The 25,366-nt window shown below is 42.1% G+C and overlaps 1 protein-coding gene across 2 annotated transcripts in view; it reads left to right on the forward strand.

The window, feature by feature from the left end:
- The window catches only part of LOC147900677 (calcineurin B-like protein 3), a 132,791-nt gene that overhangs the window by 103,787 nt on the left and 3,638 nt on the right, over positions 1 to 25,366 (forward strand). For both annotated transcript variants that reach the window (XM_087376255.1, XM_087376254.1), the window contains 2 exons: positions 3,641 to 3,721; positions 4,541 to 4,653. In XM_087376255.1, coding sequence (XP_087232381.1) covers positions 3,641 to 3,721; positions 4,541 to 4,653 — 194 coding nt within the window. The remainder of the gene's footprint in view (positions 1 to 3,640; positions 3,722 to 4,540; positions 4,654 to 25,366) is intronic.

Consider the following 25,366-nt stretch of genomic DNA (forward strand, 5'->3'; position numbering starts at 1 on the left):
TGTTTATTTACCTCATAAGCTGGTTATTCAGAAGCTGGGCCTTCTTTCTCATTGTCCAGATGCTTTAGGCCATAGAGTCACATACATCCAAAACGTTCACTTTCCAGGACCGTGCTAAAATAAGACAATGGGAATGGGTGATTATAATTGCCACATTATCTAGGCATCATTGCACATCACCCTATGTGTCATATTGCACATCATTTGATATTTTACGTGTACTTTGAGAACCAAGATCTTAAACAATTTTGTGACTGAGAATGATATGATTTGACATGGTATGTGGCTTCAACTGACATGCAATAATGGTTATTGGGTGTCCAATGTCCAAAATAGGAAAGACACGATATTTTTCATCTCTTTCATATATATTGCTTGCCATTTGGTCATCGACTTGATACATCTCTTTCTATTTTTGGAGGATGTGTTTGTGCCTATTCTTGGATTCCTCTAGACTTATGTTTTCTGATTCTTAGGTTAGTATGACCTTCAAGGTATGTTTATTCTTTTCTTTTCTTTTACTTAGTTAGAAGAAATCAATCTTATAGTAAAAGACAAATCAATTTGAAAAATCAATGTGCAAGCCAAAGGAGTCATGAAATGTAATGTCATGAAATCCAGAGAAACTAGTGTTTGGCTAGGGTAATGTGATATACTCTCCTTCTTTTCTAACCCCCATTGCAAGTTTTTTCCTCGTGTGTATGGTCTACCTTTCTTGAGTGCCTTGATAGGATGATTCTGGAGGTGTGTGGATTTCATTTCTCTGAAGGTACAACATGCTGATTTTTGTCCATAGATGAGAGAGAGAGAGAGAGACCCATCACGATTAGACTGCATTTGTCACATGTTTGTATCTTCTCCTAAAAAATAAAGAGAAATCTTTAAGATTGTCTTCGGTCAAAGAAGTTGAGCTCAATTAACGAGAACCACTTTAATTTTCCTTTGCATTACATTGGTTAAATAACGCTGTGGGGACACCCATAAGGGATTAGGATTAGTTCAATAACTAAAATGCATGCATTTCCCTAACCTCAAATGGGTTAAAGTGTTGGATATTGTTTGTGCAAGGTGGATGGATTTGGAGAATGCTGAATTCCCCCACTTTTTAAGGGTAAAAGCACAAGACAAGTGGCACCCCAATTAATGAAGGGCCTACTTGAGCTAAAAGCATTAAAGGCACCCATTCAATTGAGAAAAGCGTCTGTTTTTGGGGAGAGCCCAAGATTTTGGAGAAAGCTCAACTTTCTAGAGAAAAGCACCTATTTCAGGCACGAAAAGCAGGCCCAACTTTAGAAAGCACATGCTTTCTAGTTGGCTGGCCTAGTGTATAAAATAAGGGCCTTTAGGCTCCAAGTTATATTGAGAATTGTATCCAGACTCTGCTCCCACGTGAGTTCCTTTTCCATTTTTCAGCTCTTTTTTATCTCTTTCTTAGCTCTCTTTATCTCTACATCTCTCATCTTCACAGAGTTTTCTGAAGCTCCATATCTCTCAATTTTCCATCCTCCCTTCACCACTGTCACTTACACCCATCATGTTTGGAAAACTTCTCTTGCTTTATTTTAATAGGATTTTTCGTTAGGATATTTGTATCTTATTTTTGGGCATAATTTTTTTTTGGTTTGGATATTTTCCTATCGGATAATATACCAGGTCCATTTATTGTCAGAATCTTTTCACGTATGAAGTGATGTTGGACTTCTATATGTTTAATAGAGCTCTAATTTAATAGAGCTCGAGTTATATGTAAATGAAGGAGTTGGATCCTTTTGTGTAAGACCAACATTAATCGAGATACTCCTCAAGGAGATTTACAGGATGCATTTGGGGCTGCTCTATATTTAGCTTTGTGGAGGATAACACGATAGCTCATTATTTCTTGTTGCTTCACAATATTAAGCCAGATCCAATGTTGAAGTAATATCCAAAAGTGGAGATTTAATCATTTGGGCACCTTTCCCAATTAGTGAATCTAACAATTTAAAGTATAGCTTCTCTTATATTCTATTCCATAAGTTGGCGTTTCCCTCACCATGTCACACAATGGGTCCGATGGGTAAATGCACGATCCAAAAGGAATGCAAGCCAGAATGCTTGGAGATGGACAATGCATACACCCCAAACGTTGAGGATAAGCTACTGGCCCTCTAACATTTTACTCATTGCAATGATTGGGGCAATGCCGGTAGCCATCAGGATGTCGGAAGAAGACAAAGACTCTAAGATGACCTCCCCAAAAGGCTTCATCCAGGATGAAGAGGGACAAAGAGTATACCAGGAAGAACCTATCAGCAGTATGGCTGAATTATAGAAGAGCAAGCCATCAAACATTTGAATTTGACTTCACGTAAAGAATTGAAGTTGATCCAAATCAACGAAGAACTTCATCAACGAAGAACCTCCGATTAATTTGTCAGTAGGCCCTAGGAACTCTTCCAGGAGAGTAAGGATTTATTCTCATGGGAATACGCTGACTTGAAAGGGTACCACCAAATTCGATTCAACACCAAATCCCCTTCATTACAGATGCGAAGCCAATTTGTCAGCAGAGGTAGTATAGTATCAAACAAACCCCAACTATGCGAACTTATTGCCCAACCGCTATTTGTCTATCAGGTACCGAAGTGATTGGCTGTTCCCAATCATAATTGTGCCAAAGAAACATGGCAAAGTTGAGAGTCTGTGTTAACTTCTATCAAAGACCCATTCTTGTTACCGTTCACAGAAAAGGTCCTAGACAAAGTAGCAGGGCAAGAGATATATACTTTCATTCACGGATACAGTGGGTACAATCAAATCACACTGCCGAAGAAAGTCAAGAGAAGACGACCTTCATCACCGAATGGGGAGCATACGCAAGCAAAGTGATGCCATTCGGGTTGAAGAATGCCAGGGAGTAGGATAGCTAACGAGACAACAACCCTAATGAGAGTAGTGGCGGAGAGGGGATGGCTAGGATGAATATGGTCAAGCTGCGGTTGGGAGGGAGGGATCTGAAAGGGTTCATGCCGGGGGTGGTTGTGAGTGGCTGGCCTCAGCAAGTGTAGACGGCAGGAAGCCACTTAATGCTGAGTGGCAGTGCAGGAAAAAAAAAGGGGGGATTGGGGGAGTGGGCAGGCATGACAGGCAGCATGAAGAGGAAGGGTGCTCCCTACCCAGGGCAACAGGGATCAGCTTGCCAGATAGGTGGTCTGCTATGAAGTAATCTTTTATGAAAGATGAATTGAGTTAGAACTCTCTGGTTCTTAAGGTCCTTTCCTGGCACCTTTTTGGCACAGGACCACTATTTGGAGGAAGAATAGAGAAGACATTTTTATATTTATGTTATGTTACAGCCTTTCATTTATGAAAATCAAGACATTTTCCTCATGGTCTAAGATTCACGGAAGGTCTTCTCCATGGAGGGAAAGTAACACTACCTGATATGGATTCGAATCTATAATGCTGGGGAAAACCCAGAGGCGGCTGGAGGATCCAATATTAGTGTTCCCTCTCCATTTTTTCACAAAGTCACATTCTAAAGTCGCTCTGTAAAGAGAGTCAGACGCATGTGCAGTATAGAACTGGTTACAATGCTTGCTGGAATTCAAGTAAACAATGATACTAGTTGATATTGACTTTGCATTGTTTGGGATTGCAGGTAAAATACATGGTTTTGACTACTCTTGCCGAATCTGGCATGAACCTTTCTAATGATGTTATTGAGGATATCCTTGACAAGGTATGTTGCGTTTTTATGCAAACTCCTCAAAGTCAGTTACAATTGGGTGATTAATTTAGTTAAGCTATGCCATCCGTTATGCCACTTCTTTTTAGGAAAGGCTTTATTATAAATGCTAATGAGTGCTTGCTGGATAACTGCACGTAAGGTGTGCAGCCCCCTTTTCTGACAATGCAGATATTTGGATTTTGATCTCAGTTCAGCGTTTGTAAGAGCCTTCAGCTATCAGTTCTTTTACATAACACAATTATTGAAAAACAAACACTATTCTTACGGATTGTCTCTTGCCAATTGATTTAGATATGTTACGTGACTTAATCTGAATTTTGTGGGTAGAAGATACGGGCATTAAAGGTAGGCAATTTTTGTGGGTGATGTACACCTAGGAAGAAGAATATACTCACCCAACCAAACCTCTGATCTCTTGATTGCCATCGCAAATGTGCCTTTAATTTTTGCTTGGTACTCCTCTAATCAGGAAAATTGAGTGAGTAATGCTGTCTTGCATTTATCTTTTCTATAGGGCTAATCGTATCTGCCTTTACAAGTGGCACATTCAATTCATTTGGTTAGGAAGGAAAAACAGAGGAAATGGTATAACAAATGGTAATTCATAATATGTCTCAAGATTGGGAAGGAGATCTTAACGCCTGTTCCATTGCACTTACATCTAGTTTGACTCTTGCTGTATATGCCTCTAATTGCTTGCTGTTAAAAATTTATCTAGAGGGATCATTTCAGAAATGAAGAGTTCAGTAGTAACTGATATTAATTCATCAACTAATCAATTGGAATATGCCATTTGCAATATCTCTGCAGACATTTGAGGAGGCTGATGTAAAGCAAGATGGGAAGATAGACAAAGAAGAGTGGCGACATTTGGTTCAACAACATCCTTCTCTCTTAAAGAACATGACTCTTCATTACCTAAAGTAAGAAGTCTTTTCTTGTTTGCCTTGTTGGATCTAAGATGCTTGCATATGCATTTTGATGCCTTCACTTGATTTTGGATAGAATCTTCTAGATTTCGTTGCTCTAGAATTTTCATTGTCGTGGGGCGTCGTCGTTGTTGCTTGCTAGTGATTCCCCTATGGAGGAGACGCTCTTGCATTGCTTGCCTTGCCCTTAGGTCTTGCATGAAGTTCGTTGTTGAGGTAGCTTAGTGATCCATTGTCTGGAAATCGCTTGCTTGGTGAGTGGCCAAGTCACCGTGTTTTCTACTGATCATAGGCGTTGCTACATTTTCATCTAAATCTAGTGTACAATTAGTCATTTTTTGTGTGCTTTCTAGTTGTGCCTTCTCTCCTCATCTCCACTCTTCTCCTCTCCCCTCTTCATATTTTGTCATTACTAATCTTGAAAGAGAATCTTCGGCCTTTGTCTTTAGAAGAAAGCATGCTATTATGTCAGGCTAAATTTTGTCTCCAATCAAATGATCGAAGAAAGCTTGCTAAATGGGAGACCCGATCTCGGCAAAGGGCTTTTTTGGATAAAGGTTGCTCTTCCAAGCAATTCTTCAAAAGTTTGCATTACAAAAGACAGGTTGCCAATATTTGTCGAATCTGGATGCCTCATGGTTCTTGGTCCTCATCCCGCTCAGAGCTTGCTGCTTTTTGTGTGCAACACTTTTCATCTCATTTTGGGCATGTGGACATACTTTCTCCTCAGGTTATGTCTGCCTGTCAGCTTCTTTTGCAGCATGTCCATCCCATCCTCTCTGATGCTCAGGCTTTGGAATTGGAAATTCCTTTCACGGAAAGAGAATTGTCAGATGTTGTTAAATCCTATGGTAGATGGAAATCTCCAGGATGGGATGGTCTCACTGTGGAATTTTTTCTTGCCTTCTAGGATACCCTCAAGCAAACTTTGCTGCAACTGGTTAATTCAGCCTGGGAAATCAGCAAATGCCTATGTCATGGGGAAAAGGACTTGTCAAGCTCCTTCTCAAAAAACAGCTATGTGATTCACTCACCGATTGGAGACCAATAACGCTCATGCCAGTCATTTACAAGATCATAGCCAAAATGGTTGTTAATCGTATTAAAAGTTATTTGCATGATGGGCTGCATCCTTCACAATATGGCTTCATTCCTCGTAGGCATATCACAGATAATATTGCCAATGCTTATATTGGGATTGAATATGCTAAATACACGCAACAAGATGTTTTGCTCTTACAGGTGGATATTGCAAAAGACTGTGATACAGTTCAATGGAAATTCATCTTGCAAACAATGCAATCTTTGGGGTTTGGAACAAAAATGCAGCAGATTATTTACTGGCTTTACAGGGACAGCAATGCAGCTTGCATTCTTTCTGGAGATCTCTCTGATGAATGGACTCTTCGATGTTCGGTTTGTTAGGGATGTCCCCTCAGCGCTTTATTATATGCCATTGCTACTCATCCTATGCTGCAATATATTGATCATCTCGTGGCTACAAGCTCCCTTAATGGTTTGGAATTGGATGCAAATCGCAGCATGATTGCTCAAGCCTATGCTGATGATTTCTTCGTTACCCCGAAGAATACGCAAAATGATCTTTCTGCATTGATGCAGGCTCTCTGTTTATGGGTTGGTAGCTGGTCTTCATAAATTTTTAAAAGTCCAAACTGCTCCCATTGCATCTAAAGACTAGCGTAGTCTTTTGTGGCCCGGGAAAATCATTTCACCCGCTTAGATTGTTCGTCACCTTTGTTACCCTTTGGGATGGGGTCTCACTCGTCGTCAACAAACTGATTGGGTGATGGTCAAGCTTCGAAAAAAGCTAGAATATTGGAAATTGGCAACTTGGCCTTTGCATGTTCGGCTTTGGATAGTGCAATCCATCCTTGTGGCATATATTTAATTTTATTTGCCTTTGATACTATTCACCAAGGCAGATCTTACTTCTTTCATGTCTGTCATTATGGAAATCTTTTGGCGTTTCAAACATGGCAGAAAAAGTATCAGACTACTTTTAGTGCATCGACTTTGTTCTCCTAAGATGCATGGTAGTTTGAACATCACGAATATCCAGGTGCATATTCTTGCTCAGGGAAAAAATGTTGCAGCAATTTCTGCAAGGTGATCAGCCTTGGGCTCTTATGATTACGTCTCTAGTCACACATATCAGTATTTCTGCCTTTGGTCATTGGCAAATTAATTATTGGGATTTTTTATTTGGTCGCATGGATGACACTTTGCCTAGCTACCCTTTAGTCTCTAGTTTGCTTCTTGATTGGAATCACGTCCTTTCTCATCTAGAATGGCATGGTCGATAGTCTTCGTTGGGTAAATTCCTTGCGAGCTAAAAGCATTCACTGGTCGATAGTTTTTCAATCTCCACTGGCTTTACATGAACCTTGCCGTTCCTACTTTGTTTCTTTTAAGGGCATCACTTCTGCTGCTGATGTTATTCATGATGATGGCTCTGTGCTACCTTTTTCTCTGGCAGCTACACGGTATGGCTTGGGCGCTCATTATTGTGCTTTGTGGCAACAAGTTGCTTGTATACTTTTGCCTTTTGTTCCAATTTCTCCTTTGGAACTTCAGGACAGGTTGGAGGATTGGACTTTGACTTCACCAGGGTCCTAGGCTATCTCAGATTATGGTGCCTGCATTGTATAGAATCCTACTTTGTTTCTTTTAAGGGCATCACTTCTGCTGCTGATGTTATTCATGATGATGGCTCTGTGCTACCTTTTTCTCTGGCAGCTACACGGTATGGCTTGGGCGCTCATTATTGTTCTTTGTGGCAACAAAGTTGCTTGTATACTTTCGCCTTTTGTTCCAATTTCTTCTTTGGAACTTCAGGATAGGTTGGAGGATTGGACTTTGACTTCACCAGGGTCCTAGGCTATCTCAGATTATGGTGCCTGCATTGTATAGAATCCTTTTGCCTCAACCTTGGGTTTCAGAGAAAGGCAATTCTATTTGGCGAATGCATCGCCGAACCAAATGGTGGAGAAAGAGATTACAGCAGCTTTGGGCCTACAAAACTCCTCTTCGGCAACAGGTTTTCTCATGGCAAGTGCTTCTGGGCATTTTTTCATCTGGACAGATATTGGCTCGTAGACATATTGCTCTTGCTCGTTGCCACAGATGCTTGAGGTCTCAGGAGACTGTGCCTCATTTATCTTGGTTTTGTCCATGTTCTCGTGAGTTGATTGATCTTCTTCAGCAGCACATGCGAGCAAGATTCTCGACTGTTCCTTTTGGGAAGTCTCTCTAGCTCTTTGGTTTTCATCCACCCAAACCGGAGTTTCATCTTTTCTTTGTTTGGGTTTGCTATTGGGCTCTCTGGACTTTATGGATAGACCGGAACTGTAAAGTCTTTGGTGATCCCAATTTTTTCTTGTTTAGCTTTTTTAAGCATTCTCTGTAGCAATCATTCTTTGATTGCTTGCAAACGAATTGCATAGATCATGATGTATATCTAGCATACATAGAGATTTTCAGTTGATGTACTTACGGTTGCCTCGTTTTTGAGGTCGCTACTCTTGTAATATAATCAATCAAAAGTTTTCACTATAAAAAAAGAGTGTGTTGTGTGGTGTGTGTGAAGCGTGAGGCATAGTTACCAGGGAACGGGAAGGGGGAACGGGGGAACCGGAACCGGAACACCACGTCATATGACACATCATCAATTCATATAAAAATAAACCAATTATGAAAAGAATGAGTAGATGGAGGGAGGGAGCGAGTAGATGGATGGAGGGAGGGAGTAGATGGAAGGATGGAGGGAGGGAGTAGGAGGGAGGGAGGGAGTAGTTGGATGGAAGGAGGGAGGGAGGGAGGGAGGAAGGGAGTAGTTGGAGAGTTATTGGATGGAGGAGTCGGGTTGCTGAAGGAGGGAGAGAGCAAGTGAAGGGCTGCAAGTCGAAATGGTGGAAAAAAGGCGGCCGCCGCTCCCGGAACAGGGTTGAGGAGGAAACCCTAAACTCAGAATGCCGGGTTTAGGTCTGGAATGGGTTTCGGGTACCCTGAAACAGGGTTCCCTGGTAACACCCTGGCTGGAACGTTCCATACAGGTTTCAGGGGGTTCCAGGGTTCCCTCTTCTCTGGAACGGGGTTCCACGCGTTTCGGATGGGAAAACGGCGTTCCCTAGTAACTATGGCGTGAGGAGCTTAGCTATGGAGTCCATCTGTTGCAGCCTACCCGCCTAGGGTTTCCCTGCCATATGGAAGCCCCTGCCAGGTCTTGTTTGTGCTCGCGGCGTTTTTGCATCGTCCTTGCTAACCTCTGCGTCCCCTTTTTCTCCATTCGTGGATCTTTTGCAGTTTCTTTGCCGCCCGTACCTGTACGGTACAGTTTCGTACATGCTGCACAGCCTATACGGCATCAGCTGGCGCAGGAATTGCTGCTATCGTTTCTTTTTCACTCTCTTTCGGGCTTTGTTGCTAGTCGTTTCTTTCTTCTGTCCTTTTGTCTTGCCTTTGGTCATACATATCAGCCCTTTGTAAGTCCTTTTACTATTTGCTGCTCATATATATAAGCCCCCCTTTTTTCTTTTTTGTTTACTCCTATTCTATACCCTCTTTCGGCTTGCCTTCACTTTCTTCCTGTTCAAGTTCTGTTTCTTTCTTCTATCTCCAAATACATTTTTCGAAGACATACATGAATAAAAGACACAAGCAAGATTTGGGTGAGGATGATCCTAGGCATGTTTCTTTGGAGGCTCAATTAGTTTATGATGTGATGCATGAGGGCTTTGATGATACACGCAAGGATTGGAAAGATCCTACTCCCACTGTAGGAATAATGTGGAAGTAGAGGACATTGTGGACCTGTGCGTGAATATGCCAAACATGCAGTTATTATCTTCCTTTTAGGAAGGATGCCAACTGCAACGGATGTTGGAAATTGGCTGGCACGCACTTTGGGGGGCTGTTTTGTTCGCAAAGTGCATTATGCAGTCATGGGCTTCTTTGATGTGATTATAGTGGACGAATAGCACAAGCAGATGCTTCTTGAGTACTCCCCTCTCTTTTATGGACAGAAGATGGTACATTGTCGCCTACCAGGGACTTTGATTAGGCATCGTTGTCTCAATGGGTGGAAGTTGTGGACTTACCTCAATGTCTTGTCTCCTTGTTGCCAAAAATTGCAGCCTCTTTGGGGAAGGTGGTATGTGTCCATCCCGGCCAAATGGCAACTCGAATAGATTTTGCATCTTGTGAGATACATATAATACCACTCTATTCATTTTCAGTTACGGTTAATAATGTTGCAATGGGTAGTGCAAGTTGAAATGGGGATTATTTGCAGGGGCTTGCTTTGAGTGCAAGAAGTTTGGGCACATGGCTTCACAGTGCCCTCTGGTCTTGCACAAAATGTGTTCAGATGCTATGCTTGTTTATATGCATCCCAAGGATACTCCTGCCTCCTCTTAGGCCAAGAATAAGTTTAATAAACCAGCAAATGCAGCTCAGGAAAAGGGGAAAGCTTCAGCTGCGTCAAATGCTAATGCTTCTGCTTCGATGCCTTCAACTTCTCAATCGAAAGCAAAGGAAAAAACTTTGCAGGAAATGGCAGAGTCCAAGAAAAATTATGACAACAAGGAGACCTCTTTCTTCACGTACTTGGAATGGCTCATCTTTGAGTGGGAACACTCCACAAGAAAATTCAAGGATTGGAATTACTTGGGTTGTAGTGACAGCAAGCCGTACTCTCTGGCCAGCACCCCAGACATTAGTTTCATCTCAGGGTCGGGGGTCGGACCTTGAGGTTGAAATGCAATCTTGATCTTTTTGTTTCTCACATGTGAATACTTTGTAAATATGTTGTCATACATAAAGTGTCTTACTCTTAATGTACAGGGTCTATGTGATCCGAGGAAATGGAAGTTGGTTTGGGGATACCTGCATCAATTGCAGCCTGACAAATTTGCATTGCAAGAGCATAATCATGGGCAGCTTTTCTGGTTATGATATTTTCTATGCAGGAGAACATTCTTTACCAGGTATGGTTTTCCTGGTGAAACATGAGTTACAGCCAGTGGTTGCTCTAAATGATAGTCAAGGTAGAGATGGTTGATCATCCAATGTCTTATATAGGGGGAAGCTTTCAATTTGCATCGGTTTATGCGCCACAATCTTCTCGCGGCAGAGGTTTAATTTGAGTTGATATGCAAAATTATCCCTGGAAGCAACATGCCTTCATTTCTGGAGATTTTAATAATGCTCCTCAACCGTGTGACAATACTTCAAGCCGCACTCATATGTTAGCCTTTGAGCTTCAGTATTGGTCTAATTTATTGGCTCAGCTCTGCTTATTGATCTATGGAAAGAATCACAGCCTATGCTGCATGGTTATACATTTCAAAACAATGCTCAGTCTGCTTATCGAGCACAATTGGATCAATGGTATAGGGTTGATCCTAAGCACTATGATTTTCTCACTGTCAATTTATGGGTGAATTACACTTTCACACATTCTGATCATGCCCCTTTGTGTTTGAGGATTTGTTTCCATGAGATACTTGATGACAGGCTTGAGCACAGAATATTGCTCCTTGTAAACAATAGTTATTTGGAGCATGAAGCATACAAGGCACTGGTTAAAGATGCAGTTCAGCCACTATCTCAACAAGCTACCATTGGCATTGATTTTGCTTGGGAAGCTTTTGTTGCACGGTAGTTATTCGTAATTATGGCAAAAGCTATATCAAGAGCTTGCGGGACAATGTTTGCTAAGGCAAAATGTCAGTGTCAGTCTTTGACAGAGCAGAGACTCTTTCTTCTCAGGAAAATTAGATTCTATGTAAGGCAAAATATTATCTGCAATGTAATGACAACACAAAAATAGCCAAATAGGAGACACGTGCGCGACATAGAGCTTTTTTGGATAAAGGCTGCTCCTACAAAGCATTTTTTAAAGGGCTGCATTACAAAAGGCAATCTCAAAATATTTGCAGAGCTTTGTTATCGGATGGTGTTTGGACTTCTTCTAAGGCACAGCTTGGTACAGCTTGTGTTCGCCATTTTTCTTCTCAGTTTGGGAAAGCAGATTTACCTTCGCAAGAGGTCATTTCAGCAAGGAAAAAATTATTACAGCATGTCACACCAATCGTCTCACCGGCACAGGCCTCAGATATGGAAGCTCCTGTCACTGAAAGAGAGTTAAGTGATGGTGGTAAATCATGTGGTAGATGGAAATCTCTTGGCTGGGATGGTCTAACTGTAGGACCCAATCAGTTTGTTGACGACGAGTAATCATCCAACCCAGAGGATAACCAAGATGGCGTACTAGCTAAGTGGGTGGGACAATTTCCCCCGGCCATAAAAGACTATGCTAGTCTTTAGAATGCAAAGGCAACAAGCGAGATTTCTGAAAATTCACATGAAGACCAGCAGCCAACCCATACAAAGAGAGGGCTTGCATAAGAGAGGAAAGGTACCTCTCAGTATTCTGTGGCATGAAAAAAGAATCATCTGCATAAGCCTGAGCAACCATAGGGCGGCTTCCAGGAATCTCCAAACCAAGTCGCCACCAAATGATCCATGTATTGAAATATGGGATGCATGGCTAGAGCATACAAAATGGCACTAAGAGGACAGCCCTGGCGTGAAAAAAGAATCATCTGCATAAGCCTGAGCAACCATAGGGTGGCTTCCAGGAATCTTCAAACCAAGTCGCCACCAAATGATCCATGTATTGAAATATGGGATGCATGGCTATAGCATACAAAATGGCACTAAGAGGACAGCCCTGGCGGACTAAACAACGGAGAGTCCAAGATTCAGAAGATCCCCCGATAGTATGCAAGCAGCTTTGCTGTCACTATAGAGCCAATAGATAATATGCTGCAATTTTGGACCAAAACCCAAGGCTTGCATGGTTTGCGGTCAAAATAAGAAAAAGCTTGAATAGTGGAAGTTAGCCACTTGGCCTTTGCATGTCTGGCTTCGAATTGCTTAATCCATTTTGGTGGCCTACTTTCAATTCTATTTGCCTTTGATCTTTTTTAGCTAAGGAGATCTTTCCTCCTTTATGTCCATCATCATGGAAATTTTTTGGCGTACCAAACATGGCAGGAAAAGCTTGTGCCTGCTTCCAATACAGCAGTTATGTTCACCAAAAATGCATGGGGGGCTGAATATTCTTAATATTCATGTGCATATTCTTGCTCATAGGGGAAAATGATGCTTCAATTCTTACATGGGGATCACCCTTGGGCTGCTATGATGCGTTTTTTGCTTATCCAAATCACCACCCTTGCGGCGGCACACTCAGTGGGACTTTCTTTTAGGTCACATTGAAGGCAAGGTCAAAGGTTGCTCTCTTGTTTCTCGCATGTTGTCGGATTGGAAGCATATTCTTTCACATTTGGCTTGGCATGACCGTGACTCATTGTAGGATAACTCTTTGAGAGTTGAGAGCATCCACTGGTCACTAGTTTTTCCCCATCGTTGGCCTTGCAGGAGCCCTGATGTTCATATTTCCTTAATTCCAAAGGGATCTATTTTGTGGCTGATGTCATTCACGATGATGGCACTCTCCTTTCCTTTCCTTTGGCTGCTGGAAAGTATAGTTTATGTATGCACTATCGCCTTGTATGGCAGGCTATTACTCGTATGCTTCTGCCCTTTCAGCCCATACCGCCTCTACAACCTTCAAGATTGGACTCTTCTTTCATCACACTCATCCATTCGTCCTTTGAAGCTCTCCAATATGCAGTGTCCTCTATGTAAAGTTCGATTCCCTCCACCTGGGTTGCAACTAGGGCAAATCAGATTTGGCATTTGGATCATTGAGCAAATTTGTGGCATAAAAGATTGAAGCACATTTGGCATTCCAAGGTCCCTCTTCGACAACAGGTCTTTTTATGGTGCATTCTCTTGGGGGTTCTTCAATCTAGACAGCTCCTAGCACGTCGATGTATTGCTCCCGCTTTTTGTTGTCGTTGTTTGGCTCAGAGGGTGTCTATGTCTCATATTTTTGGGCACTGCCTCGACACTTGTGACTTCTTGGGTCTTCTTCGGCAGCGGTTGCAATTGAGATTCCCTCATGCTTCCTGGCTTTTTGGGATTCATCCTCGCCGACCGGAGTTTGAGTTGTTCTTTTCATGGGTGTGCTACTGGGCATTCTAGACTCTTTGGAGAGATAGAAACCACGGAGTCTTTGGTGATTCTACCTTTTCTACTTTTCTTTTTTTTAAGATGATGTTTGCAGCAATCTCTCTTTGATTGTTTGCAAACTCATTACATAGATTACAATGTATACTTGTCATATACTGGAATTTTTCAGTTGATGTACTCTTGAGCTTCCTTTTTAGGGGAAGCTATTTTGTAATATAAAGCATAAAAATTTTCACCCCAAAACAAATGTGTGTGTGTTTGAACCAGGCATTCCATAATAGAACCAGGCATTCCATAATAATCCATCTCCCGTGGCGATCATTGAGAGCCACAATGGGCTGAAGATCATGCCTCACCAAAAAAGCCACCCCAAAGAAAGAGTGCTCTCCAGCAGAGAAAATATCATAACGAGCAAAATGTGGCTCATACTGAGATCTTCAGTTGATGTATTTTCTAGCGTCTCTTTTTTGAGGTGACTATTCTTGCAATATAATCAATCAAAGCTTTTACTATAAAATGTGTGTGTGTGTGTGAGAGAGAGAGAGAGGGGTGTGTGTGAAGAGCGTTCCTGCTTAGCCTAGCCTGCCGTACAGCCTCAGTTCCTCTGTGGGTTTTCGTACGTATGCGCGTGGGTTTCCGTTCGTTTGGCTAGGTTTGCTCCGTACTGTTGCTGTTTGTCCGTACTGTTCGTACACTTTTTCTCTTGCCTTTCTGTACATTCTATCTCCATACCATCTTTTGTCCTTTGTCCGTTCTGCTTTTTGTCATCGTTCTTTTCCGTATTGTTTTTGGTCATCGTTCAGTTTTTTATCATCGTTTGTACGTACTGTTCTTTTCCTTTGTCTCGTATTGTTTCTGGTCATCGTTTGTTCTTTGTCAACGTACTTTTCCATACGTTTTGTCCGTTTTGTTTTTTGTCCCTTCTTTGTTTTTTAATTTGTTCTTTTCTCTGTGCTCTTTGTTCTCCTTTGGGCTGCTACTGTCTTTTTTTCTTCCCTGTTGTCCTTTCTTCTCTTGTCCTGCTGTCCTTCTTCATTCCTTCTCTCCCTCTGCCACAATGGCAGATTGTCTGTCTGAGAAGACCTTTCACAAAGAATGATCGCTTCAGAGCCAAAAGCAAAAGCAGGTAATGGGTCAGGATGACCCCCTACATGCCTCTGTAGAGGCTGAGCCAGTATAGGAAGTAATGCATTAGGGCTTTGAGGATACGAGGAAAAGTTGGAATGATCCGGTTCCTACCACAGATATCATGATTGAGGTAGATGATATCTGCGACCCCGTGAAGGATTATCCCAAACATGCCATCATTATTTTCTTTCCGGGACGGATGCTTGCTGCCGCAGATGTTGGCAATTGGTTGACTAGAACCCTGAGTGGTTGCTATGTCAAGAAAGTGCATTATGCAGCGAGGGGTTTTTTTGAAGTGATAATGGTTGATGAAGCGTATAGACAGATTTTGTTGGAGCACTTCCCGCTCCTAATTCCTCTAGCAACATTTGTTCATGCTGAGATATTATGACCATAAAATATGCCATCTTGACAATGTCAATCTGTATGCCCTAATAATTCAACTAATCTCAAACAGTGGCTATCACTGAACAATTTACTATTGTCCTATGCTTCATCTGAGCTCTGGCTAGTATAGACAGTGTATTTGTAGTTGATTCATACAGAGATTTTCACGACACTTTTGAGTACATTTTTTGCACCATGTCGACTAGCAACCTCAATTTGGAGGCATCTGCTAAGTTAGACAACTCCAATTATGGTACATGGAAATATTGAATGGAGACCATTCTTGTGCTTCAGGACAAATGGGAGTATGTCGATGGGTCTACACCTAGATCATTGGACAATCTAGCCACCAGTAGGTCTACTCCATCTGTTGTCACAGCACCAGCAACGGAATCTACATCGGGATCTACATCTACACAAATAGTTTCCGCACCAGTAGCAAATCCTGCCATTGCATGAGCTCAGGTAGAATGGGATAAGAAAGACAAGTATGCCTATCACCTGATCAAGCAAAATGTCTATAAAAGACCTTTGGGGGGGTCCAGCCCTTAATTTTGGGCCCCAGTGTTGCGCGTTCTGCGTCTCCTTCTCTCCCTCTATTCTATCACGAAGAATCTGAGATAAGTGCTGCAATTCTGATTTTCAGATTTCAGTTTGTCGTCTCATGTTTCTATCACAAAGTTCTTGTGAAATATTGCAGAAATATTGCATGGAAGTGTTTGCTACTTGTGACAGTGGTATTAGAGCATAGGATTTCCACTTTTCTTGGTGGAAACGGTACAAGGCTAGCACACAGCTGTGAATCAAGGTGAGGCGCACCTGTTTTTGTATCAGTTCGAGTGCTGGAGGTGTTGGAAAGCTGAAAGGAAAGCAAAGAGTGGACACAAACTCAGAATAGTTGCATTACTTGCTTTTAGAATGAAGAAGAGTGAGGTCCTTAAGTAGGCACCTCATACATGCTCACTGACATCACTGATGACTTCAGAGCTCCACAATCATCTCCTCAATCTGCTCCTAGATTCTCTCAATCATCCTATGTGGCTTTCCACACCTAACTGTGCTTGTGGGCACCTAACTGTGCCTCTAGCACTCACACATAGAAACATAAGATGTGCCTGAGGCATACACCTTGAGATATCCCAACAAACCCCCCCTTAAGGGAATGCCTCAGGCTATGTCAAGGATACATCTAGTCTCATAGTTTCTCATGCCATCTCATGGTGGTCAAGGATTAATCTATGGCTAGGTTCTCATGCTAGCAAGGGTTCCCTTGGGTGTAAGGTAAACAAAAGGGATACAAAAAGACCTTCCAATGTTTATCTCCCCTGCATGTACATGCACACAATGTCTGCAGGAGGTACCATGGAGCAAAACATACACATGGCCTACATCATAAGGTGACCAGAGGTGTTTACAAAACACACAAAAACACAATAGTTTATTTCATTCATTTTGGAGGACTATCCAGGCTGAGTACCTTGACATAAAAAGAGAGATCTGGAGCATACATAGAGATGTTTTAAAATGCATAATCTTCAAAGGATGCCTCATCTTGTGGAGGCTTTTCAACTGAAAGTAGATTTGCATTTTCTGTCTTTGCTTTGGCTCTGCAAAACTTCTCATTATGGTTGTTCTTGCCACAGTGCTTGCATGGATTAATTTTGAAGCAGTCCTTTGAAAGGTGATTTGTCTTTCCACAGTGATTGCAAGGGGTATACTTGCCCTTCTGGACTTTTACAGCATAGACAGTGTCATTGCCTTTCCTGAGCTCCATATGCCTTTCTTCTTCTTGGAGAGTAGAGATAATACCTTCAAGATTAGGATTAGGAAGATTTTTCAAAGTGGTAACTATGTGATCATAATCTTCAGGCATACTCTTAAGTAACACTGCCATAGCATCATCTGGAGTAATAGGAGAGTTGATAGAAGCTAATTGAGTCATAAGACTCCGCGTATAGTTGACATGAGCTGCTAAAGTAGTACCACTAGCCATCTTCAATTCAAAGAAAGAGATTTTAAGTGATAGTTTAGAGATGTGAGAGCTAGCACCAAAAATCATGTCAAGCTTCTGCCAAGCTTCCGAAGGAGACTCCAAGTCAGAGATATGGTGTATATAATCATCTCCTAAAGCAAGAGCAATAATACCGTATGCTTTTTCTTCTCTAGCTGGATCCCTTGCCGGTCGTGTCGGAGTTGAGGATTCTCCAGCATTGGAGGCCGTAGAAGAAGCGGTAGGAGTCGGTTTGACAAGTCCCCATAAGTTCTCCCTCATCAATGCAAATTTCACCTTCATCTGCCATGTGTGGAAGCCCTTTCCATTGAACTTCTCGAGATTAAATAGGGTAGCCATGAGAGGGTCTAACCCAGATATTGGGCAGTGTCTATCTCTCTTACAAGGAAAAAATAACTGAAAGACTTCCAAAATATGAACACTTGATGTAGCAAAGACTAGTGACCAATATTCAAACAATGATGCTTCTTCTTACATGCTTCATAGAAGTGGGTGAAATAAATACTTTCCAATCAAAACCAGGTCTAGTAATTCAAAACAAAACTGAAGCCACACTTGTATTGAAGTTATTGAAAGCTTCAAAAAACCAGAAATGCTAGAGTAGCATTTTATGTAGCATCATCTTCAAAAACTTGTCCAAAACTGTCAAAACTGAAAAGCTGAACTTGGAGGGCTTGTAGCTCACTCTTCAAAGCAAGGAAAAGAGGGCTTTCTGAAGCAAAAGAAAGCTCATATACCAGAGAGGGTCCAGCACAAAGGTTGGACGAAATGGTGCGCACTTTTGCCCGGGAGAGTTGCTACAGTCTGAAACTGAGTTTTGACGATTTCTCCCTCGTTACTGAACCAAATGACCTGAAAAATGGCTCAAAATCTTCGTCTTGAGGTCGCCCATCTACTCCTAAGAGGGCTCAGGCAATGGCAGAGCAGGCAGGGAGTATTGAGCAACAGAAGAAATTCGCTGTTTGGAGAATGGCAGCCATGGGAATTGGGCATTGAATAAACAGAAGTTCTTATGAGGGCACATGATATATCCAAGAACCGGTTTTTTTTAACGATGATAGGATTCTATTTGGTCACTTTTGGCCCAGTATTTTCTTTAGGATTCTATTATTCAATAGTATCCATTGAGATTTTTTTGATACGAGAACTCTTATGGTTTCTCATGTAATATTATGGCCAAAGCGACAGAGTTTTTCAGTTCATCTGTCAGATATCTATCCAAGTTTATGTCTGACCAACGTGGGAAGTGTTTGGTAGCAAGATATTTTATGTACAAGGAAGCACCAAATCAGTGAATAGAATTGCAGATATTCTCCAATGCACAGTTCTTTCCAAAGGAACTTCCAAGTTGAGCTTTATAGTACTTGGAAGAGTATTGGTATTGAGTTTGTCAATTCATTTAGAAATATTTGAGAGGATTCTCAAAGAAAGAGGATATGGAAAGATTCCAAGAAACAGTTTTATCAAGGCTGAGTATCTCTTTTATGTTGATAAAGTTTGCCTTATGAAGATCTAACCCTTGTATGGCAATGCAAGGAGAATAGTGGATTGTTTTCTTGAATTTGTTTCAAGGAAACACTCCTCATAAATGAGAAGTCTTTAGAGCCTGATGCGCTCAAGTATCGGTGGAGTTGCAGCCAAAGGAGCCGAGGGGAAAACAAAGCCTTTGGAAGAAGAAGCCCATCTTGTTACGGAACTGTTGAGGAGGTTATTTGCAAGGAAGATGATAAGCAGAGTATGAAAAAACTGATGTTATGCCCAGTGCTCTTCAAGGGCAAGAAACGCCAAGAAAAATGAGGGCCTATGGCTGCCAAATGCTCTTAAAGAGTAGGAAGCATATCACCTATTATAACAAAAGATGTATGTTCTTGACAAAGGATCCCCAAAGGATCGAAGAAAAAGAAGGGCCTATGGCTGCCCAGTGCTCTTAAAGAGCAAGAAATGCCAAAGAAAAGCAAGAATCTCCGTGTGGAAAGCAATTGTTTTAGATACAAAAAGAGGGGCGTGTGGCTGTCTATTTCCCTAGAAGACCAGTCAGCCAAAAGGATCCCCAAAGGATTGAAGAAAAAGAAGGGCCTATGGCTGCCCAGTGCTCTTAAAGAGCAAGAAATGCCAAAGAAAAGCAAGAATCTCTATGCGGAAAGCAATTGTTTTAGATACAAAAAGAGGGGCGTGTGGCTGTCTATTTCCCTAGAAGGCCAGTCGGCCAAAAGGAATAGAGAATGCCATAAGACCGGTCTAAGTCAACGATCGGAAGTTACCAGATTCCAAGGTTCACTTCAGGTGGAAGAGATGGAGGAGATCCTCCAACAAGAACAGACTGCATACCGCACAAAGAAGAAAAGCACCGAGAGGCAAGTTTATATGTAGGTATCTTGCCAAGTTCCAGAACTATTAGGCAATTGATGCCAAGAAAGGAGGTATTCTCAAGGTTTACAAGAATCTTTTCATTTGAGGACAACTAATTAGAAGCGGAGGGGATGTCACCAAATTGTTACTTCTCCCAAGACATAAAGAGGAATCTTTATTGCATTTACGATGGTCAAGACCTTGCTTTCCTTTTGCTTTGCATCGGTAAAAGAGACCTGTGGGGATGCCCACAAGGGACTAGGATTAGTCCAAGATTAGAATGCATGCATTTGGCTAACCTCTAATGGGTTAAAGTGTTGGTATTTGTTTATTTTGTTGTGTAGGATCTTGGAGGGTGTAAAAAGGCCCTAAATTCAAGGGCCAAGTGCTAAAAAGCAGGTCCCACAAGGCAAAAATTAAAAAGTGGCGCCCCTACTTGTATGGAGGACCCACTAGTGCTAGAAAGTCAATTAAAGGCACCCCACATGAGGGGAAAAGCTCTTTAATGATGGAGAAAAGCAGTTAAAGCTAGCTGTAAGTACAAAATAGCCTAAAAAGTAGGTTTAGCTTTTGTAAAAGCACAAGCTAGGCCAAGGCTATAAAAGAAGGGCCTCAAGGCTCCTAGATGGATGGAAGAGTTGTACTCAGCTTCATGCTCTTCTGAGAGCCAGCTGTACAAAGTATTTTCTATTGCAATAAAGACCTTCCGGGGGGGCTAGCCCTTATTTCTGGGCCTTGGTGTGGCGCGTGCTGCGTTTCCTTCTTCTCTCCCTATTCTATCGCGAAGAATCTTTGAGATAAGTGCTGCAATTCTGATTTTTAGATTTCAGTTTGTGTTCTCCTGTTTCTATCACAAAGCTCTTGTGAAATATTGCAAAAATATTGCATGGAAGTGTTTGTACTTGTGACATGAATGATATACAGGAGCTTGAGTCGATTCAAGTTTAACTTGGTAGATCGGAGTTGAACTTGAGTTGGTTAAGCTTATTTTGTAGGCTCCGTTAAAGTGCTCGGACTCATCCATCTATTAGATGAAAACATGTTTTGACTTCGGATATGAGTACTAGGCACATTCTCCATATCCGGCTAGAAAGTGTAGAGGATTGATTAGTTGGATGAAGCACAGCATGCAACCTAGATTTGTACAGTGTCTAGTCCTCTGTGATAGCTGTGGTAAGGGAGAGAAGGAGCACACCGACACACACAAGCAGGATAAACACAAGAGTGTGGGGATAAAACATATGTGTGTACCTCCCCTAGCACACAGTCAACCTTTTTATATGAAAGGATAAGGTTACAACACTAAGTACACCGTACTTAGTGTACTTATCAAATAAAAGTACTAACTGTACTTAAGTGTACTAACTGTACTTGGGTGGCCATAGTGCCTTTATCCCAACAACCTCCCACTTAAAGGCAATATGCCCTTAAGTAAAAATAAATGAGGCTCAACCTATACCCATCAACTGTCGGCAATGTGGAAACTGCTCTGCAGGCAAGCCTTTTGTCAACAGATCTGTTGGATTATCATCTGTGTGAATCTTGACAAGCTGAATCAGCTTATCATCTATTACCTCCCTGATGAAGTGATACTTCACATCAATGTGCTTTGTCTTTGCATGAAAGACAGGATTGTGTGCCAACTGAATAGCACTCTGACTGTCACAATGCAACAATGGAATATCACCTGTAATGCCCAAGTCTCCCACTAGCCGAGATAACCATAAGGCCTCCTTGCATGCCTCTGTGGCTGCAATATATTCAGCTTCCGTGATAGACAAGGCTATGCACTGCTGCATCCTTGACATCCATGACACTGCACCTCCAGTGAGTGTATAAACATAACCGGTAGTAGACTTCCGGTTATCTGGATGACCAGCAAAATCTGAATCCACATAACCATGCACCTTTGCATCTCGCTTGCCAAAGCATATGCACAACTCTTGTGTGCCCTTAAGGTATCTCATGATACCTTTCACTGCATTCCAATGCTTTTTGCCTGGATTTGCCATATACCTGCTAACCACTCCCACTGCAAACGCAATATCAAGTCTGGTAGCAACCATGGCATACATGAGACTGCCACAAGCTGAAGCATACGGAATCTTGGCCATTTCAGCCCTATCAGCATCTGAGTGTGGGCTGTCCATTGCACTGAGTTTCACATATGGAGGCAATGGAGAACTAAGGGTCTTCCCCCCCTCCATATAAAACTTGTGCAATACTTTGCCAATATATTCGGTCTGAGACAAATACAACAAACGCTGTCCCCTGTCTCTCCGTATCCGCATTCCCAGTATGTGATTTACATCACCAAGGTCCTTCATATCAAAGGCCTCATGCAATCTTTTCTTAAGGTCATCAAGCTCCTTACGAGCTTTACCAACAATAAGCATGTCATCCACATATAAAATGAGAATGATTAAGCTGCCATTTGCAGCCCTTTTGGTATATAAGCAGTGATCGTCATCACTTCTCCTGAAACCTTGGGACTTCATGAAGGTATCAAATTTCTTATACCATTCCCTTGGTGCCTGTTTCAGCCCGTAAAGACTCTTTTTAAGCTTGCATACAAGTGACTCCTTGCCCTTGACTACAAATCCTTCTGGCTGCTGCATGTAGATCTCCTCATGAAGATCACCGTGAAGAAAGGCTGTCTTCACATCCATTTGGCATAATTCCAAATTCTCACATGCAACCAAAGCAAGTACAATCCTGAGTGTGGTCATCTTAACCACCGGAGAAAAGATCTCATCAAAATCGACACCATACTCCTGCTTAAAGCCCTTGGCAACCAACTTGGCTTTATACCTTGGCTTAGCTCCAAGTGTGTCTTTCAATCTATACACCCACTTGCATGGCAGTACTTTCATGCCCTTAGGCAACTGCACCAATTCCCAAGTACCATTTTTATGGAGACTGTCCATTTCAGACTTCATGGCTAGTTCCCATAGCCTTTTATCATGCATTTGCACGGCTTCCTTGTAACAGGAAGGTTCTCCACAGTCTGTAAGCATAATAAAATCTGCTCCTGGAATAAATCTGTCTGGCGGTTTCATTTGTCGAGTGGACCTTCGGACCCATTGGTCTTGCTGTCCAACTTGCTGCTCACCTAAAACAGGTGGCTGTTCCATTAGATCAGGCTGCAGAATTATGCCTGGGAGGTCTTCCAAAGGTGGCATGTCCCGTAGTACATCTTCCGCCACTGCGGGCTGTCCATTTGGACCTGCTGCAGCATCATGCATTGGCTGATTACGCTGCTGTTGTGGCTGATTCGCAGCCTGCCTGAATTGTACAGGATGTCCCGAGTCATCAATGTCAACCTCTGAAGCATCAGAAGGCTTATCTGCTGCCTTAAACATACATGACTCATCAAATAAGACATCATTGCTGCGTATTAGCTTCTTATTCACAGGATCCCATAGGCGGTAACCCATCTCACCACTATCACCATATCCAAGAAAAATGCATTTAAGAGACTTAGGATCAAGCTTGCTGCGATCTTCTCTGCGTATATGCACGTACGCAGGGCAGCCAAAGACCCTCAAGTGCTTATAGGAAGGAGGTTTTCCTGTCCAAAGCTCCTCTGGCACTCTGCCATCTAGTCTTTTATTTGGTGACCTATTGATGAGGTGTACTGCTGTTTTTACAGCCTCAGCCCAAAATCCATGAGGTAAAGCAGCATGTGACATCATAGAGCGGGACTTTTCCTGTATGGTTCTATTCATACGCTCTGCAGTGCCATTTTGCGCTGGACTGTAAGGAGCAGTGAGTTCTCTTTTAATACCTCTAGCATCACAAAATGCATTGAATGCATTAGACATATACTCCCCACCGTTATCTGACCGCAAAGCCTTCAGTGTTCTGCCTGTTTGGTTCTCAACCATAGCAAGCCATTTCTGGAACATTGGAAAGACATCACTCTTCAATCGAAGAGGATACACCCACACCTTCCTTGTGGAATCATCTATAAATGTGACAAAGTACCGTGCACCTCCAAGTGAAGGACTAGGCATCTCACAAACGTCTGTATGCACAAGCTCAAGTTGAGCATCTTTATGTCCTAATCTCCTTTTATGAGGACACTGTAACTGTCTACCATATATGCAGTGCTCACAAAACTTTAAATCAGAAAATTTAAGAGACGGTAAGTAGCCAAGGCGAGCCAATTGCTCCATTCCACTTATGCTCATATGTCCCATCCGGCTATGCCACATAGAAATATTCGGCAGCTCGGTGGCATGAATATCAACATGATTACATACTTTAGCATGAAGAGTATACATTGTGTCAACCTTAGAGCCTCTGGCAACAACTAGGGCACCTTTGGTGACCTTCCAGAAACCATGACCAAAGCTGGTCACAAAACCTTCGTCATCCAACATGCCAGTAGAAATCAGATTTTTCTTGACTTCGGGTACATGCCTAACATTGTGAAGCATAAGCTGAGTACCATCAGCAATACAAGCCTGACATCTCCAACACCGACAATACTGCATGCATGATTATCCCCTAGAAAAACGACTCCATTATTGCCTGCTGCATATCTTACAAACAATTCTTTGTAAGGTGTAACATGGAATGAGGCACCTGAGTCAATGATCCAAGAGTGCATGTCTGCAAAATCTCCTGCATGGAGAGAATGAGCATCCAAAGTAGAGAGAAATAGAACCTCTCCCTCACTGTCATAACCGTGTGTAGAATGAAGCTCTTCAATCTTCACACTGCTCTTGCCATTGCTTACTGGTACAATTGCTTTTGCATATGACGCATCAATGTTTTTGGCTTTGTCTCTCTTATCATTTTTCAGTTTAAAGCACTGCTTTTTGGTATGTCCCTTTTTGCCACAGTGGTAGCACTCAACATCTTTGTTGGAGCGGGACTTGCTCCTCCCTTTTCCCCTTTCCTGAGATTTGCGTCTTTGCTGACTTCTCCCCCTTGCATTTAAGGCATTGTTAGGCTTTACTGCATCTTGAGCTTTCAGCTTCTGCTCTTCTTGCAAAATCAGCCCTGTGATATCTGAAAAACTTATGAAAGTGTTTGCATTTGTTACAGCTGTGGTGAATGTATCCCAACTTTCAGGAAGAGAGATCAAGAGTGCCATACCCTTGGTTTCCTCATCCACCACATATTTTTGATTTGCAAGTTGAGTGACAATTGAATTAAACTCATTGAGATGTGCATCCATGGAGGTCCCTTCCTTCATCTTCAGATTGAAGAACTTGCGCAACCAATATATCTTTGTGGCTACACTTTGCTGCTCATATGTGTCCTGTAGCTTTTTCCACACACCCCAGGCTGTTTTTTCACCATCCACATTCCAAACAACACTCTCATGGAGTGACAATTCAATTATGGACTTTGCTGACAGATCAGCTAGTGCCCAAGCATCATCAGATGTGCCAGTGGGCTTCACACCTTTGTGTATAATAGGAGCATGAAACTGCTTGAGAATTAGCACATTCAGGACCATCTTTTTCCACATTGGGTAGTTAGCAGCACCCTGCAACTTTTTAATATTGAGAAGAGAAGATTCCGAGGATGAAGCCATTACAATCAGCAAGAAATATAACCCACACTTGGGTGCCTGACTCCCTGCAAACTAAGTGCACAGATGCATTTGTAGTTGTGCTCAAAAGTTAATTCCTGCAATGGAACACAGGACCTGCAACTTTCTCCCACTTAACAGTAAATACTGTCTGTTTCCTG

This window comes from Dipteris shenzhenensis, chromosome 6, assembly GCF_047967505.1.
Source record: "Dipteris shenzhenensis isolate YYH24624 ecotype China chromosome 6, Dip_SZ_1.0, whole genome shotgun sequence".
In the NCBI taxonomy this organism is placed as follows: Eukaryota; Viridiplantae; Streptophyta; class Polypodiopsida; order Gleicheniales; family Dipteridaceae; genus Dipteris; species Dipteris shenzhenensis.